Genomic DNA, 16,157 nt, shown 5'->3' on the forward strand with positions numbered 1-16,157 from the left:
ATCCCACTACTGGGCATATACCCTGAGAAAACCATAATTCAAAAAGAGTCATGTACCACAATGTTCATTGCAGCACTATTTACAATAGCGAGGACATGGAACCAACCTAAGTGTCCATCAACAGATGAATGGATAAAGAAGATGTGGCACATATATACAATGGAATATTACTCGGCCATAAAAAGAAATGAAATTCCAGTGCTTTTTGCCCAATGCCTAGCATGGCTGATGATCATTGTAAAGCTTTGTAAACAAGCAAACAGTACTGTATCCACAGTGTTAAGTGAAGTGAAAGTTGTGTTTTTTTTAAGTTTTCATTGTAATGTCAAGTTTTCTATCAATCTTGAAGTAGCTTATCTTTCCAGGAAAAAAGTTAGAGATTATTTTATTTTGCTAACTAACATCTCTGATTTCACCCACAAACTTTCATTTACTTTACTTTTAAACATCCACATTGTTTTTTTTAATTTTTATTTTATATTGGAGTATAGTTGATTAAACATCCGCACTAAGTTTTAAACTTTTTTCTGCACACAAATAAAAGAAGAGCATTTCTATCCTTCTTAAAAATTAAAATTAAAATTAATTAAAATTAATTGCAATAATTCGGCTAGAGATCATTATGAAAATGAAAGTGAACATATAGAGGTCTATTTCTTTGTCATTTTAAGGATATATAAATCTCCAGTTTCTCAACACAAAAATAATTTTCTTTCCTTGGCAGCAAATTCTTATGCATTTGATTTTTTTTTTATTTCATAGAAATAGAAATACTAAAGGAAATAACTCTAATAATTAAAGAAAATATATTGTCTCTCCCGTAACACTGAGAATGCCTTTCCCAGAGATTTTCTTCCTGCATTCACCTAAAGAAATCATGTTACACACACACACACACACACACACAGACACACACACCCCAAAAAGCCAGATCAAAAAAGTGTTACGTGATGACAAAATTAAACCAACCTATTGAGTTTATAAGCCAAGAATTCCTACAATTGATTATATAGGATTATCATGTTTCATTCCTTGTATCAATATTTTTCACAGTATCAATCTGGACTTATGTCCTAATGAATAGTCAGGTGTCTATGATTTTAAAATAGATCAGATAAATGGTCAATTGGGGACTGGGTGTTCCCATGAAAAGAACATGTGCTGTGGAGTCACACAGATCAGTCTCCAGATCTGAGCTCAGTCACTGCTAAGTGACTTAATCTTTAAAAATTTTAAAAATATAGATAGCAGTTTCTACTTTCTCCTTTATCGTGAGAATGATTCTGTTAGATCAAGGAAATAAATCTTTAAGAGAAACAAACCTTATATTCTCATGAAATTGCTGTTTAAATGAGCTTTGAATATCAGAGTTAGATTATATAATAAGTTTAGTTAACTTTTAGATAGGTGTCATTTCCTCTAGGAAAAATACCGAAGCTAGCTATGAAACAGATTAGAAAACACTGGTGATTTCTGTTAAAGAAAAGCAGTTATTCCTATCAAAATCTATTGGAATGAAGAAAAACAACGCTCATCCAGTTAAAAGATAGGATTTCTAGAATAATTTTGTAAACAACACAATACAGAACAGCTTTGCTTACAATAATAGTGTCTAAGACCAGTCCATAAGCCATGGAAAAAAACTGCCTCATTTTATAACCACATCTTGAATAGTTTACTAATATGGCAAAAATATTAACTTGAATCTGAGAAATTTTATATTTAACATCTTCTGGAACTTTAAATACTTTAAAATATTTTTAAACCATTTAGAAGCCAAAGAAAATTGAAATTAAAAAATTTCAATTGAAAAAAACCTCTTCCTTGAAAGCCTTTTTAGATCTATTCCAATGTAAAGTATGCCCTCTGCTGGAGAAATGCTATTATAACAATTAGTTGATAAGTATATCGTTTATTCAGCCCAAGAACTGAGTTTCATTAGATAAGATACAAATTGGTTCTTCTACCCCTACCAGGTAGTGTCCCTCCTATTTTCAGCCTAAGATGCATGTCTAATTCCACAAAAGGTTTCTCCTCTTACCCCTCGCCTCAGGCTGTCAGTCTCTTTGCTGGAAAATCGTTTTGCGTTACATTAGGAAGGGGGCCAAGCCTCTGTGCTACTGAGAAAGAAGGGCATCAACAGATCCATTCTCCTAAGAGGTAGTGCTTACAGGGTCTGCAAATAGTCTTTCACTTGCCAGATAATGGTATATTTATTCTAGTTCTGACCTCGTGACGCACATCAGCTTCACTTCTTCAACTATCCCCACTTTCCCTCCAGTTGCATAATCCCCACAGTCTGCAACAGCAAAGACCACCCCTAAAGCTTCAAACACATGTGCGTGTATGGGCACATACACAGACTCATGAGCTTCTTAAGTGTGCTTACTGTCATACTAATAATACCTAATTCCTTTCCTTTTGAAATAATCTTTTTTGAGAGGAGATAGAGGACTTTTATTTTCAGCTCTATGTATATGGATTTGTGTGTGTGTATGCGCGCGCGCGCACACACACACACACACACACACACACACACACACACGCGCGCTAACATTTTGGTTTGTCAGACTCTGCTCTCTGTGCCGGGGAACACGTGTTCCCGCAGAATGGAGAGAAGCCACCTCCACCCACCTTGTATATTCTCTCCTGGATCCAAGCTTCTAGGAAATGAGTTCCCCAAAGAGAAAAAAAAAAAAAATCTCCTAGAGCCACAGGCCCACATGGCTATCCATGGAGCCCCTCTGCCCCTGATTATAGAATTCACACTGCTGAAATGTTTCAGCCAGAATTAAATTGGAATTGTGTATATTGATGTTAGCTGAAATTGTATCATCCATGCCCTTTAGCCTTTGGACTTGAGTCTCAAAGGGAAAGATGATGATTCAAGTACAGGGTTGTGGGGATAACCATACCCACCAGAGTGACCCATTCCTTCACTGCTAGTCAGCAGCAGAGACAAAAAGTCCAAGAGCAGAGTCAGTTAAGAGCGATAAGCCGGATGACCACCTGGGAAGTAAGTCTTGGCAATTCAAGGTGGCAAGATAGAAGATGATGAACTGGAAACCTCTTTGGCTGGTAGGCACCCTTAAGGAAGAGCTATTCAAGTTAAGTAGACCTGAGGAAAGTATGGGGAGAGATTTGTTTAAAGGTATCCCGGTAAATATTCAATGGCAGCTCTTGGGGAGAAAAAAGTGACCATTTTAAAGTGTTTGCCAATATTGATGGTATTCATATTCCCACCATGGCTGAGTTCAAGCTACCAGCATGATGTCACCAAGTGGAACTGGGAAGAGACATGCACACTGGGCTCCTGCAAGCTGGAAGGAGCCCATTCCAGTACCCTGATGGATACATCCCTCTAACTAAGGACTTTCCCACAAACACCATCTGAAATAATCACACATGCTTTGGGTTAATATTCCATAATTGTCCAAACAACAAATGATAAACATTTAAGTATTGTTTTGCCTTAGGACAAGGCTTTGTAAAAATCATAGTAAGAGACACCCACTAATTCTCATTGATCCTAGAAGTCTTATCTCCAACCACCCTCCTCCATAAATGTTCCCCTCTAATCCAACTGTTCCCCTACCCACATTTTTTATAAAACTTTGCTATGTTTATTACAGCTGGATTTTGATGTGTTTATTATAGCTGGATGCATTTTTTATAGATTTCCTTTCCTAGCATTTTAGTTTTGCAGCAAAATTGAGTGGAAGGTAGAGAGATTACCCATATCCCCCCACTCCCACATAGGGATAGCCTCTTCCATTATCAATATCCCCCCAACACACACACACACACACACACACACACAACACATTTTGAACTTTCCTATACCTGCACTTTTGCTCATGGTGTCCATGTAATGGGAAGTGTTGGCTACCACTTCTGTTTACAGGTCCAACACAGGACCTTCAAGGTGCAGATGAACTGCCTCACATTCCTCCTCTCTGGTAAGCTTTCTCTAAGTCTTCTTTCTTTCACCAGGCTTCTCCCCTCATCCTTTAATACCTTCTCTTTTGCTAGAGATAGATTACTGTCTCTCTTTGAGGACATGAAACTTGTTTCCTTGAACGGGATTATAAACTCTCTGAGGGTGAGGACAGTACCCCAGTGCTTGGTTTTCTCAATAATATGACCTGACCAGCTCATTCTCAGCTTCTACTCCTCATTCATATGCCAAAATAGAGAAGGTAAGGTCTAACGATCAAATTAAAACCACTGCTATTGTTAAAACTCTGCTAAAAAAGCTTTAGGCTTGTAGTCATAAAAAGATGTCATGAAAATAAATCCAACATGCATTAGCTGTGCAGCAAAGAGGTTTCTCTCCATCAAAATACTTACATTCTCACTCCTGAGATATGAACAGTCACCCTCCTAGAACTATTATGCAATTGGAGGTCATATAACTAACCTAGATGGCTCTTGGTGGGTTTCATATAAAATACAAACCTATATTATCCTTTAACAACCACCAATATCAGCATCTGTAACGGCATCTCTTCCTCCCTCTCCCTCTCTCTCTCTCTCTCTCTCTCTCTCTCTCTCTCTCGTTCTCAGCTCACAATAATATTTGCCTTTTGGATTGCTGTAGTAGTATTTCTACTTCCCAATAATTAATGTAACTAAATTTAGAAAAAATATAGATGTAAAGGAGAAGAGCTATCTTAATTCAGAGCAATCCTGTAACAGTATGGGTGATCTCTCACAGTATTATTGCAGACTGCTAGATCAATTATCTTTCCCACTAAGCTCTCAAGGTCTATGTGGTATGTATTTCTAGAGATTCTAAAAATGTCTAAATTTCTAGAGGTTAGTACTATAGAACATTATTCTGGTCCTCAAGTGCAAGGATAAATTTTGTGGCATTTTTACAGAGATTACTATAGACCAAATCTAAGATTGGACTTTGGTCTATAAAAAGGGAAAACAAAACAACAACAAAAAAAGTGCACTAACAGATTGGGCCAGAAAGAAGGAGGCTGTTTTATAAAGGTCAATTTTTAAACCCCTCCTACAGAAGATGATCTATGCAAAATATATCCACAATATATTCCAAAGCATAATGTCACCGGATAAACCTAAGGAGTGGAACATATGGGGGAATATGAAAAAGAAGGTACTAAAGTCTGAAAACAAGCAGGTTGGTAAGCTCATTAGCTTGGGTGGAATTTTAAAATCTTCACGTGAACGAATATATAAATCAAAATATACACATGCACTCACAGTCATGCGCACTGTGTATTCACACATGGCACACTCACCCTGTACGTTATAATCGTCCACCCTGGAACAGTGACATTCCATTCTCTTTATAAATGTCAAAGCGCCCTCTGCTGGCCAACCTGCAGTACTTGCATTTTCTAGTTTCATAACAAGGAGATCAACAAAGGATGATAAAAGAAATTGGGGGGATTTTCTGTGGAACTCTGCATAAAAGTAAGTTCATTCCAAATACAGTGAATTTTATTATTTCGTTTTGAACCTCATTTGCTTTATTTTTTATTTTATATATGTCATTAATTCCTAAAATAGTATATTAAAAAGGTCAATGTAAAATAACCACTCACTTGTTTTAACAAAGCAACAGTAGCAGACAATTAAAAATGATTGCATAACCAATTTTACTGTAAGCCTATAGAATTAACATAAACCAGAAAACTGTATTTTCTATAATTAAAATATATATATATTTTTGTGTGTGGTACGCGGCCCTCTCACTGTTGTGGCCTCTCCCGTTGCAGCACAGGCTCCGGACGCGCAGGCTCAGCCGCCATGGCTCACGGGCCCAGCCGCTCCGCGGCATGTGGGATCTTCCCGGACCGGGGCACGAACCCGTGTTCCCTGCATCGGCAGGCGGATTCTCAACTACTGCGCCACCAGGGAAGCCCTAAAATATTTTTAATAGAAGAAAATGAATGTGGGCACTGTGCCCCTCTGATGTTTTCTAGGGAAGTGTGGTCTAGAGAAACACCAAAGTTTTCCAATAATTTCTTGTTACAAAATGACCAGTGACCTCAGAAAGCAGAATTATTACATCCAGCATTAAAATTCTATGAATAGTCTGAGAACTATTCAAATATCCTTTAGAAATGGTTGTATTAGTGTGGAAAAAGCAAATTTTTTAAAATGGGGTATATCTTAATTATTAACCACTTTTTAATGGGAAGAAGTTGAAAGGAGAAAGGAAGAAGAAATGCCAGCCTCCTATGTGGAGGCATGACAAAATCCCTGTCCAGAACTGCCCACTAGGGAATTCTCATCTATCACCCCAGGCTGAAGGAGAGATTAAATTTGGTGATTAAATCACTGATTTAATCACTGAAGGAGTGATTAAAATTGGTTTCAGGGTGGGCCACTATTACTAATACTAGTGTGTCTTACCTGTCAGGTGTGTTAAGGAGTAAAAAAGGCTAAAAACAATATATAAAGAATCTTTGCATTAAAACTATAAATAACATTTGTATCCACAAAGACTATTATGCACTGAAAAACAATATTTTAGAAACTGATTTGGAAATAATTTAAAATTAGAAATAATTCAAGTCACATTTTTTTGCCTATGAAAATTCATATTTATAGAATGTGTGTAGCTTAAGTAATAAGTTTCTTTCAATGCTACCTTGGTAACTATTTGAAATATTAACCCAATGTACTGAAATTCAAAATAAAGATTATATATTGTCAATATCATTAAGATACACACAAAAAATTATGCAAATAAATATTACAGATTATTGAATATTGTCTTATTTATTTTGATTGTTAATCCTGTAAAAGAATGCCAACATAGGCAAAATCCTTCTACAGTTAATTTTGCAACAAAAACATCAGTCCAAAGAACTACAATAACTTCTTTGGGTTAATGATACTTTACAAGTCATTTACATCGGTAATTCTTAGTTCTGAAGAGCAGCAAGAAAAGAAATGAATAGATGTTCATCTATCAGAATGATAGATGTTGATCCACAACATCTATCAGAAGCAGAGGCAAAGGCCTAAAGCAAAAGCACTCCATTTTCATAAATCAGTTACCCTTTCTTACTGCTCTGGAAAGGACCAGAATGCATTGGACGAACCTGTTCCCAAATCCACATGAGAAGTCCAGACACCACAAGAATCTTACAGACTAGAAGATTGTTAAAGTCTGTGAACTGCATGGAGTCCTCAGATTACTGTACAGTTTGTTGTACTCTCACATGTTCTCAGACTAGTACATATTTTAATAGTCTGTACTTTTCTTTCATAGCACTTACTGTGCAGCTATATAGTGACTACCGTTTGACATGCCCATCATTTGGAAGCTCCACAGAAGCAGAAGCCACGTCTGGTTTGCTCCACCACAATATTTACAGTGCTGAACACTGAACAGTGCATGCCTGGCACACGATAGGAGTTTAATAAGATTCGTTAAATGAAAGAAGTGAAAGGAAGGGAGGGAGGGGACCCCAAGAGGGAAAAACAAACCCCTTTCTGTCCCTTAAGGCCATTATTAAGGTCCAGATTTTTTTCACTTGATACAGCTTTAAGTTTTAAATTAAACAGTAAGAAAACAGATTTTTTTAAAAAGGTTTTGTCTTTAATTTTGTCCTTGTTGAGACTCAGAACGCTCCACAGATAAATAAACTACAGGCTGACAAGATGCATTAGGTTGGCAACCTTGGATGAAAAACCTTCATTTGAGATGTAGGATCAATTCCCAGCCTCAGTTCTGGCTTCAATTCTTTCTAGTGCGAATTTAGAAAATAGCCAGTAACCCACAGAGATGTCAGGTAGCCTACCAAGGAAGTTTATTAAAACGTGAAAAACCCACATTCAGGTAGTAGTTTTGGCATTCCTATGCAATCATGTTTCTGAAAGAAAGCGCAGCTGCTCAAATGAAAAAAAAGAAAAAAAAAAGGTCCTCTAGAATTCAGGTTTAAAAGCTTTGCTATTCTGTACAGTAAACCTTGCTACTTAAAGTGTAGTCCAAGACCAGCAGTAGCAGCATCACCTGGGAGCAAGTGAGAAAGGCAGAATCTCAGGCTCCATACAGAACCTACTGAATCAAAATCTGCATACCAGTAAGACCTCCTCTTCCAGGTGACTCATAAGCACATTAAAGCTTCAGAAGTATTCCACTAAAAAAACAAACACTTTAAACAAGGCTAAATAGCAGTCAAACTATAAAAAATCTTGATACTATTTTATGACAAAGGATTGCTATCCTGTATATTTAGCTAATTCACATAAACCAGCAAGAAGAATATAAAATACCCTAATAGAAAAACAGGGAATTAGCAACAACAAAAAGAATGAACTTGTAAAAACATTTTTCATTAGAAAAAAATTCAAATTCAAGTAGTAAAATACCAAATTGGCAAAGTTTAAAAATAATATTACCCACTCTTATAGAATAGACTTCAGGGCAGTAAGTACTCTCCTATACTGTTAGAGCACATGTAATTTGGTACAAGTTCCTGGAGTGAAATATAACATTAAGTATCAAATGTTTTAAAACTGTAGAAATCATTGATCCAGAAATTTCAATTATGTAATATGTTTTTAAGAATTAAACTGGGTGGGGTATGAATGGATTGGGAGTTTGGGGTTAGCAGATGCAAACTATTATATAGAGGATGGATAAACAACAAGGTCCTACTGTGTAGCACAAAGAACTATAGTCAATATCCCGTTATAAACCGTAATAGAAAAGAATGTGAAAAAGCATGTATATATATATAACTGAATTACTTTGCTATACAGCAGAAATTAATACAACATTGTAAATCAACTATACTTCAATAAAATAAATTTTAAAAATTAAAAATAAATTTTAAAAGAATTAAACTGAGACATAAATATGAAGAGAGTTATGCAGCATTATTCATGATGTAGAAATTTGGAAATATCCTACATGTTCAACAGTTGGTTAATTAATCCTAAAGCATCCAATGGATGGAATTATTATTCAATTGTTAAAAACCATGCTGTAGAAGAATATCTAATGAATACAGGAGAAATGCCATTATATATAAACATCCAGGTATGTAAAAAAAACGGGATACCCAAATGTGTAGAGTAATATATCTTACTGTAAAAGTGTGCATGGCTTTTTCTTTGTAGGTTTCTATGTTTTCCAAATTTCCTGCAATGCAGCTATATTACTTTTCTGAGTCGAAAATAGTACACTTTGTAATAGTGTGATGGAGTCATCTCATACTGCTCATACAGCACAAGAACAATTGTTAAATTTTCTAGAATTTCATGAGCCAGTTGTTAATGTTAAGCGCAGGCAATTTTAAAAATTAAATGATATGGACTTACTAAAATAATTAAATTAAAACAAAGGTAAGGAATACTTAAAACTCACCATTTTCTAATCATTTTACTAGATTTTACAATCATCAATGATGTTGAGGCTCTTTAAGCCTATTGTCTCCGTATAATGGAAATGGCAAATTGTGGTGTGCTAATGCACATCTATTCCTGACTTAGTGTTCGAAGACATTATGTGGGCACTTTAAAGTAGCCTTAGTGGGAGTATTTACACCATGAAGATTGGCATATGCTACAAATCAGGGCTTTTTTCTTTTCCCCCGAGAGCCACTTGGTGAACATTTACCAGCACACCAGACTCCAACCAGACTATTTCTAGTGAAAAATGAATGTGGCCATTTGGGGCACAGAGGAAAGGAGAGAAGAGTTCTCCTATTATGAGCAAATTAGGGAGGGGAAATAATTAAATTAGTTTGATTCTTCCAGGGCTGTTTCATATCAAAAAGGTGGACATGGTGGATCTAGTACCTACACCAATTAGTTACTGAAATTCAAACCAACTCCTGTTTAGCACCCATTCATCTTCTTTTCTAAAGCCTTGGGTTTGGTCTCTATAACCCAGTTGAACCTCTCTGTGACATGCCAGTCTGTAAAAAGGGGAAAACGTGATGGCCTCATTTAATTCTCAGAAATTGGGGTGAGTCAAACTAATTCATGGGGACTTCCCTGGTGGTCCAGTGGGTAAGACTCCATGCTCCCAATGCAGGGGCCTGGGTTCGATCTCTGGTTGGGGAACTAGATCCCGCATGCTGCAACTAAGAGTTCACATGCTGCAACTAAGAAGCCCACATGCCACAACTAAGAAGTCGCATGCCACAACTAAAAGATCCCACATGCCGTAACGAAGATCCCACGTGCCGCAGCCAAGACCCAGTGCAGCCAAAATAGATAAATAAATCTTTTTTTTAAAACCCCCACTAATTCATGTATTTGGAAGTACTTCGAAAATCATGAAATGCAGGACTTGCTTATAATATTTACCACATGACAAGGACCATGGATATCTTATAAAATAAAATTAGAACCCAGTGTGTTCATGTTCATAAGATATTAATACTGCATTAGTTTTAAAACATTTTTAGACACAAAGAGCAATTATTTTCATTTAATCTCCTCCAGAAATATTATTTTAACACAAATACTCACAAAACCCCAAAGCCCAAAATTCCTCCCTCTGTTTAATAGATCCTAATGTCATCAATGCAGCAACTGATTTTTCCAGAAGTAGTTAATTAGTGCATGTAAAAGTATGTGTGTGTCCCAAGTACCTGAAGCTACAGAAGAATCTGCAAAAGACGGTTCCAATGAATTATTCTCTATGTCCCAGACCTCCAGACTGGGCTGATCTGTGACTAAAAGGAGGGGCTCTTTGACTTCAGGACCATCTTCTGGTGATAAATTCTCAGACTCTGTGAATAAAAGTATTAGAATGTAAACAATAGTACCATGCAAGTTTTTATACAGTATACATAACTGTTATTGTTATTTTGAAAACAGAATAGGGGTTCCTAATAGAGATTAACCTGAATATACTTAAATACTTTGAAATTCTAAACAGAATGTAAATTGTATTGCAATGCAAGTTTTTATACAATATAAAGAGCTGTTATTTTTATTTTGAAAACCAGGTGGGGTCCCTAGTAGAGATCTGCCTAAATATACTACAATACTTTGACATTTTGTAAGGCTTGGAACATGTTTTTATGTTGTGACAAAGTATTTTTATTTTTAATATGAACACAGTAATTCTTTTGTGATGACTAAATTTTATCTAAAAAGCCAATATAATAAGTATTATGCTAATCATAAGTGTGACGATTTCCTATCTGACCATCAACTTTTAGGAAGTAACCCACTCGTTCAGTGATACAAAGTCACATGTAAGGCTACATTAAGGAAAATGCAAACTTGGTGGTAGTTTTTCTTCAGCTTGTGCTCTAGCCTTTTTGTTCTCTCACTGCGTGTTCTACACGAGATGTACATATGCTTTAATGTCAGCCTACATTCATGTATTCTGAATTTCTGGAGATTTTTTAGAAATTTCATGAAATATTCTGAATCCTTCCTTTCTCCTTCCCACCATTTCTTCCACCTCACCTTTTATTTCCTTCAGCCAACATGTATTGAGTGTTTTCTTAAGGACTTTTGAAAGAAAGTTACAAAGAAAGGCAAGAGTTTCTGCCCTTCTGAAGTACAATGTGTCAGAGACTGATGCCATAAAGAAAATTTCTTAAAGTATCATTTTCGATTAACCCATCTTAAAGAATAAGGAGAAAATGTGTGCTGTGTATGGAGAATTTCCTGAAGAAAACTGTTCTGACTTTGGAGTTTGTCTTTAGACAAGATGATTTTATAATATTTGTAGGTACATATTAAGTATGCTTGGGGTTTATAATAATAATAATCAATTTATTTTGTGCTTTACAAATGTTAAATCTTTTAATCCTCAAAATAATCCTGGGGAATCAGTAATATTATTATCACTCCTCCTTACACAGAGGAGTAAACTGAGGCACAGAGAGGGCAAGTACCCGGTGAAAGTCACACATCCAGGGACATGAAGGAGCCAGGACTCAGTAAGTGTCAGGATCCAGAGCCCAGGCTCCTGTGTTAGTCAGCATGGGCCAACATGATAAAGTACCATAGATTGAGTGACTTAAGTCACAGAAAAGTATTTTCTCACAGTTCTAGAAATAGGAAGTCCACGGTCGATGTGCCAGCAGGTTGGTGTCTGGTGACAGCATGTTCCTGAGGTTGCAGAATGTCACCTTCTCACTGTGTACTCACATGGTGGGGAGAGAGAGAGAGACAGAGATCTCTCTTCCTCTTCTTGTAAGGCCTCAGTCCTATCAGATTGGGACCCAACCTTTGGATCTCATTTAACCTTAATTACCTCCTAAAGACCTAGCTCCAGATACAGTCACATTGCAGGTTAAGGCTTCAATATATGAATTTGGTGGCAGGGGGGGCTCAATTCCATCCACAGCAGCTCTTACCACAGCTAACTTTGAATAATGACAGCTAACTTTGTTCTGGGCATCAAGACCTGCTAGAAAAATGATTAGATTCCCTTCATAATATGTACAGTTTAGCAAACAATATTTAAATTCCTGACTCCCCTGATTGGATTTTCAGGGGAGCACATGAGAAGTAAGCCCTACTTATTTGGAATGAGCTGGTCAGGAGCATCCTGACTGCTGGTAGGGGTAGTGAGAGTGTAAGAATGATGAGCCCCAGAAGGGGATTGCATCTTCCATCCAACCTTCAAAAGAAGCTTAGAAATCCCTTTCTACTGGGCTCCCTGTCTTCGTAAGAGCCCACATATCAGGGGCAACATCCATCATCACCCACTTTGGTTGAAAGAAGGAAAAGCCCCAAATGTAAGAGGATCCTGTCAGGGGACCAGGGAGGGCGAAAAGAATGATGGATAATTGCTGCCACTTTTTTCTTTTCAGAAGGCCTTTATAAAAGGGATAACCCTTTTATAAAGTGTTTGGCCTCGGCCAGCCGATATTATGTGCACAGGCTAGGAGAGTTTGGATAAACCAGTCCCCAAGCCATTCTGAAACAGACATGTAAAGACTTAATCATAATACAAAGTTATGGCATATAATAAGGAAGGTAAAGAGGAAGGCATGTGAATATTAGATGAGGTATATGATGAGGTGTGTTATTATACAGGTATTACGTGTATATACTTTATCTAGGATTGCTATCGTTCAAAGCATTAGAATTTGAAAAATCACATTAGCTTCCAACAAGGCACCTTGTAAAGTGGAACTTAAAAATATCTTAGAAAGAAATATGTTGTATGTAACTTGTTGCTCCGCTCCCTCCCAACAAAAAAAAAGACAGAAATATGGTGAGACGTTGTCTATGTCAGGAGAAGCTAGAAGACACTTAGAGTTGATCTTCTAGACTTTTTCCTAAACTAGTACACAACCGTAAAATGGGTAAGTACCTTCTACTTTGGGGGATAGATATAACAAGGTCTTTTGTGATCTGCAAGGCTGCTCTTTCTAATATCCCTCGATACACTGAGGCCAAAATTTCCCAGGGAACAAAAGAATTGAGACTGTAGCCATTTCCCTTTGAAGTTCAAGTCCTAGGGTGTTTGTCATGGATGGAAATGGTCCCACAAGGTCTTGAAAGGGAGCTCATCATGAGAGGGTGTGATCTGCACTGGGGTCCAGCTCATCCTTGAGGTATGTAGGAGAAATTTGGTCCCATTATTGTATGTAAGTTTGGCCTGAAGTCCCTTTAGAATTAGCAAACTGGCATTAGAGTTACATTGTGGAAATAATAGCTGGGCCATAGTATATAAACGCAAAAGAACCCATAATCTTGATGTTGCAAGCAAGTGGCACCACTGAGCCCACTCCAGAGAACTGAAGCAAAATCAAGGTGCTTCTACTGAGGGGGATTTTTTTAAATACAGTTACACTTTGCTGTGGAAATAGAAACAATGACAGTAGAAACTGGGGGACCTGCTAGTGGACAGATCATGGAATTACTGCTTGGCTTTTGAAAGCTGGATTAACCACATTTGGCTGAATAAATCCCCCTCAAATTCCTAGATAATCTCAAAAAGCGGAGCCTCTTGAGCTTTTCACTTTGTGGCCATCTCAAACATATGACACCATCCAGCATTTGCTTTGGGCTGAAGCAAGAAGACCTTCCCTAAACATGGATTACACTTCACTCCCCGTGATTCATTTACACACAGGTCCATTAATACTATTTTGTAATTCTTCTGGGCTTTTCAATATTTCATAGTAAAAATATTTGTGTGTGTTTGTGTTTGTCTCTCTCTCTATATATATACATATACACACACATATGTACACACTGTTGTGTGTATGTGTGTATATATACACTAGATATATATATATACACAGATATATATGTGTATATATATTGTGTGTATTTCTAACCACTGAGCAAAATTAAGCTATTTCATAAATAATACAGCATAAAATCATAATATGCTGTTTACTCTAATAATTTAGTAACTATCTGTTTTTCTTTTGCCTAAGTAACTTAGAAAATTGTTCACTGTGTTTCTTATTCCATTAGGAAGTGTGTTTTATGGGAATGGGGACTTGGTATGTCTCATTTAAATCCATATCCCCAGCACCTAGAGCAGTGCCTGGCATACTGTTTGTACTCATTACATGTTGATTGAATGACTGACTGAATAAAAGAAGTGAAGTAAGCTTGAAATGATTATAATCATTTAAATTATATATAATTGTGAATAAATTATACCAATTACAAATTGGTAATCATTCATTACCAATTAAACTTCAATTTGTCTTACATATGATATTTTTAAAAGCACAGGATACATACTCTGTAAAGAAAAATAAGATGGCAGATTATATTAGATTTACAAATGATATATGTGAAAGAGCTCTAAAATGTTATTTTTATTATTATAATTGAATAATTTTAAAAGCTCACAGAAAGTAACACTGTGATATGTTAGCAATTACAGACCTCTTATCAAATGTTTAATAAATTCCTTAAAATTTTATATAAATGTCCAGAAGATTATGCAGCAGTTGTAATAACCACTAAAATATTTTCTTCCAATTTACTTGTCTAGGCAATGTTAAAATTATCTTGATAAAAATCTCAATCACTCTGTTTCCAAAATAAGATGGGAAATGGAAAACTTGTTGGACAAGGAGTCAGCTGCCAATATTCCAGCCCAGCTTGCTGAGTGCTGTGGTCTTTGGAAGGTTCATCTTTTCCCAAGCAGCAGTTTCCTCATTTGTAAAAAGAAGAAAACGTACCCCTCAAAATCGCTTGAAATTTTGATTCTAAATACCCTAGTATTTGGCACTGCGTCTACAGGCTTCATTAAACTCTCAGTCACTAGGTGAAACACAAAAACCCTTCCTTTGCAGGATTAGCAATACCTGCATTGCTTTCATAGCAATCGGTGCCTGTTAACTCCTGGGCAAGCGCATAGTTTCCTGTTTGCCTCAGAACAGTCAGAAACGTAGAAAACCAGTTTTCTTTCTGCACGATCCTTTTCAGTAGCTCTCTTACCCCTGCTTCATTTCCATTATTTTCTGCAGCAGAAACCTGTTTTAAGACAAAAGTAGAATTAAAGAAGTCCAACTATCTTATGAATAAATTTAAACAGGAACTAGCCTTTAGAAAAATTGCACAATTAAGCATATGTATAAAGGCTCATATTCAAATACTAAAGAAAACAGCAATACTGCTTACAGAAATTTTGGATTCTAGGGGGAAAAAAATCCCTGGGCCAATCCCCCTTTTAAATATACACTATTTTTTTAAGCTATTGAGATATGTAAAGCTGACACTTAGGAAACAGATGTTTTACCTCCGCCATTCTGAATAAGGGGTGCAAAAGAAGGTGTCTTTAATCTCTAGCCATGTTATGTCTATTTGCATCAATTTATTTCTGTATATCTAGGGCTTGCTATTTCTTTTCAACTCATGGAGTCTATAAATAGGAAATCAAACATTTCTTATCCGACCTCTCTTTCTTCACTATTACCATTATGGAATAAGTAATTACTATCAGAGATTTATATTCTTTAATATTTGTATTATTTATTACTGCTATAATACATTTTTTAAAAATTTGTATTTACTTAATATTATAAGACAAATTTATTTCTATATTCCTTTTTTTAAGTATTGGGCAGAAGCATTTCTATATCCATTCATTACTTTTTTTTTTTTTTTTTTTTTTTTGCGGTACGCAGGCCTCTCCCTGTTGTTGCCTCTCCCATTGCAGAGCACAGGCTCCGGACGCGCAGGCTCAGCGGCCATGGCTCACGGGCCCAGCCGCT

The 16,157-nt window shown here is 36.4% G+C and overlaps 1 protein-coding gene across 1 annotated transcript in view; it reads right to left on the minus strand.

Annotated features, from left to right (window-relative positions):
• Positions 1–16,157, minus strand: part of IFIH1 (interferon induced with helicase C domain 1) — a 58,106-nt gene that overhangs the window by 34,816 nt on the left and 7,133 nt on the right. The window contains exons 2-3 of the mRNA XM_007105288.4: positions 15,249–15,417; positions 10,593–10,733 (exon numbers count right to left, since the gene is read on the minus strand). Of these exons, the coding sequence (XP_007105350.1) occupies positions 10,593–10,733; positions 15,249–15,417 (310 nt within the window). The remainder of the gene's footprint in view (positions 1–10,592; positions 10,734–15,248; positions 15,418–16,157) is intronic.

This window comes from Physeter macrocephalus, chromosome 2 (genome assembly GCF_002837175.3).
Source record: "Physeter macrocephalus isolate SW-GA chromosome 2, ASM283717v5, whole genome shotgun sequence".
In the NCBI taxonomy this organism is placed as follows: domain Eukaryota; kingdom Metazoa; phylum Chordata; class Mammalia; order Artiodactyla; family Physeteridae; genus Physeter; species Physeter macrocephalus.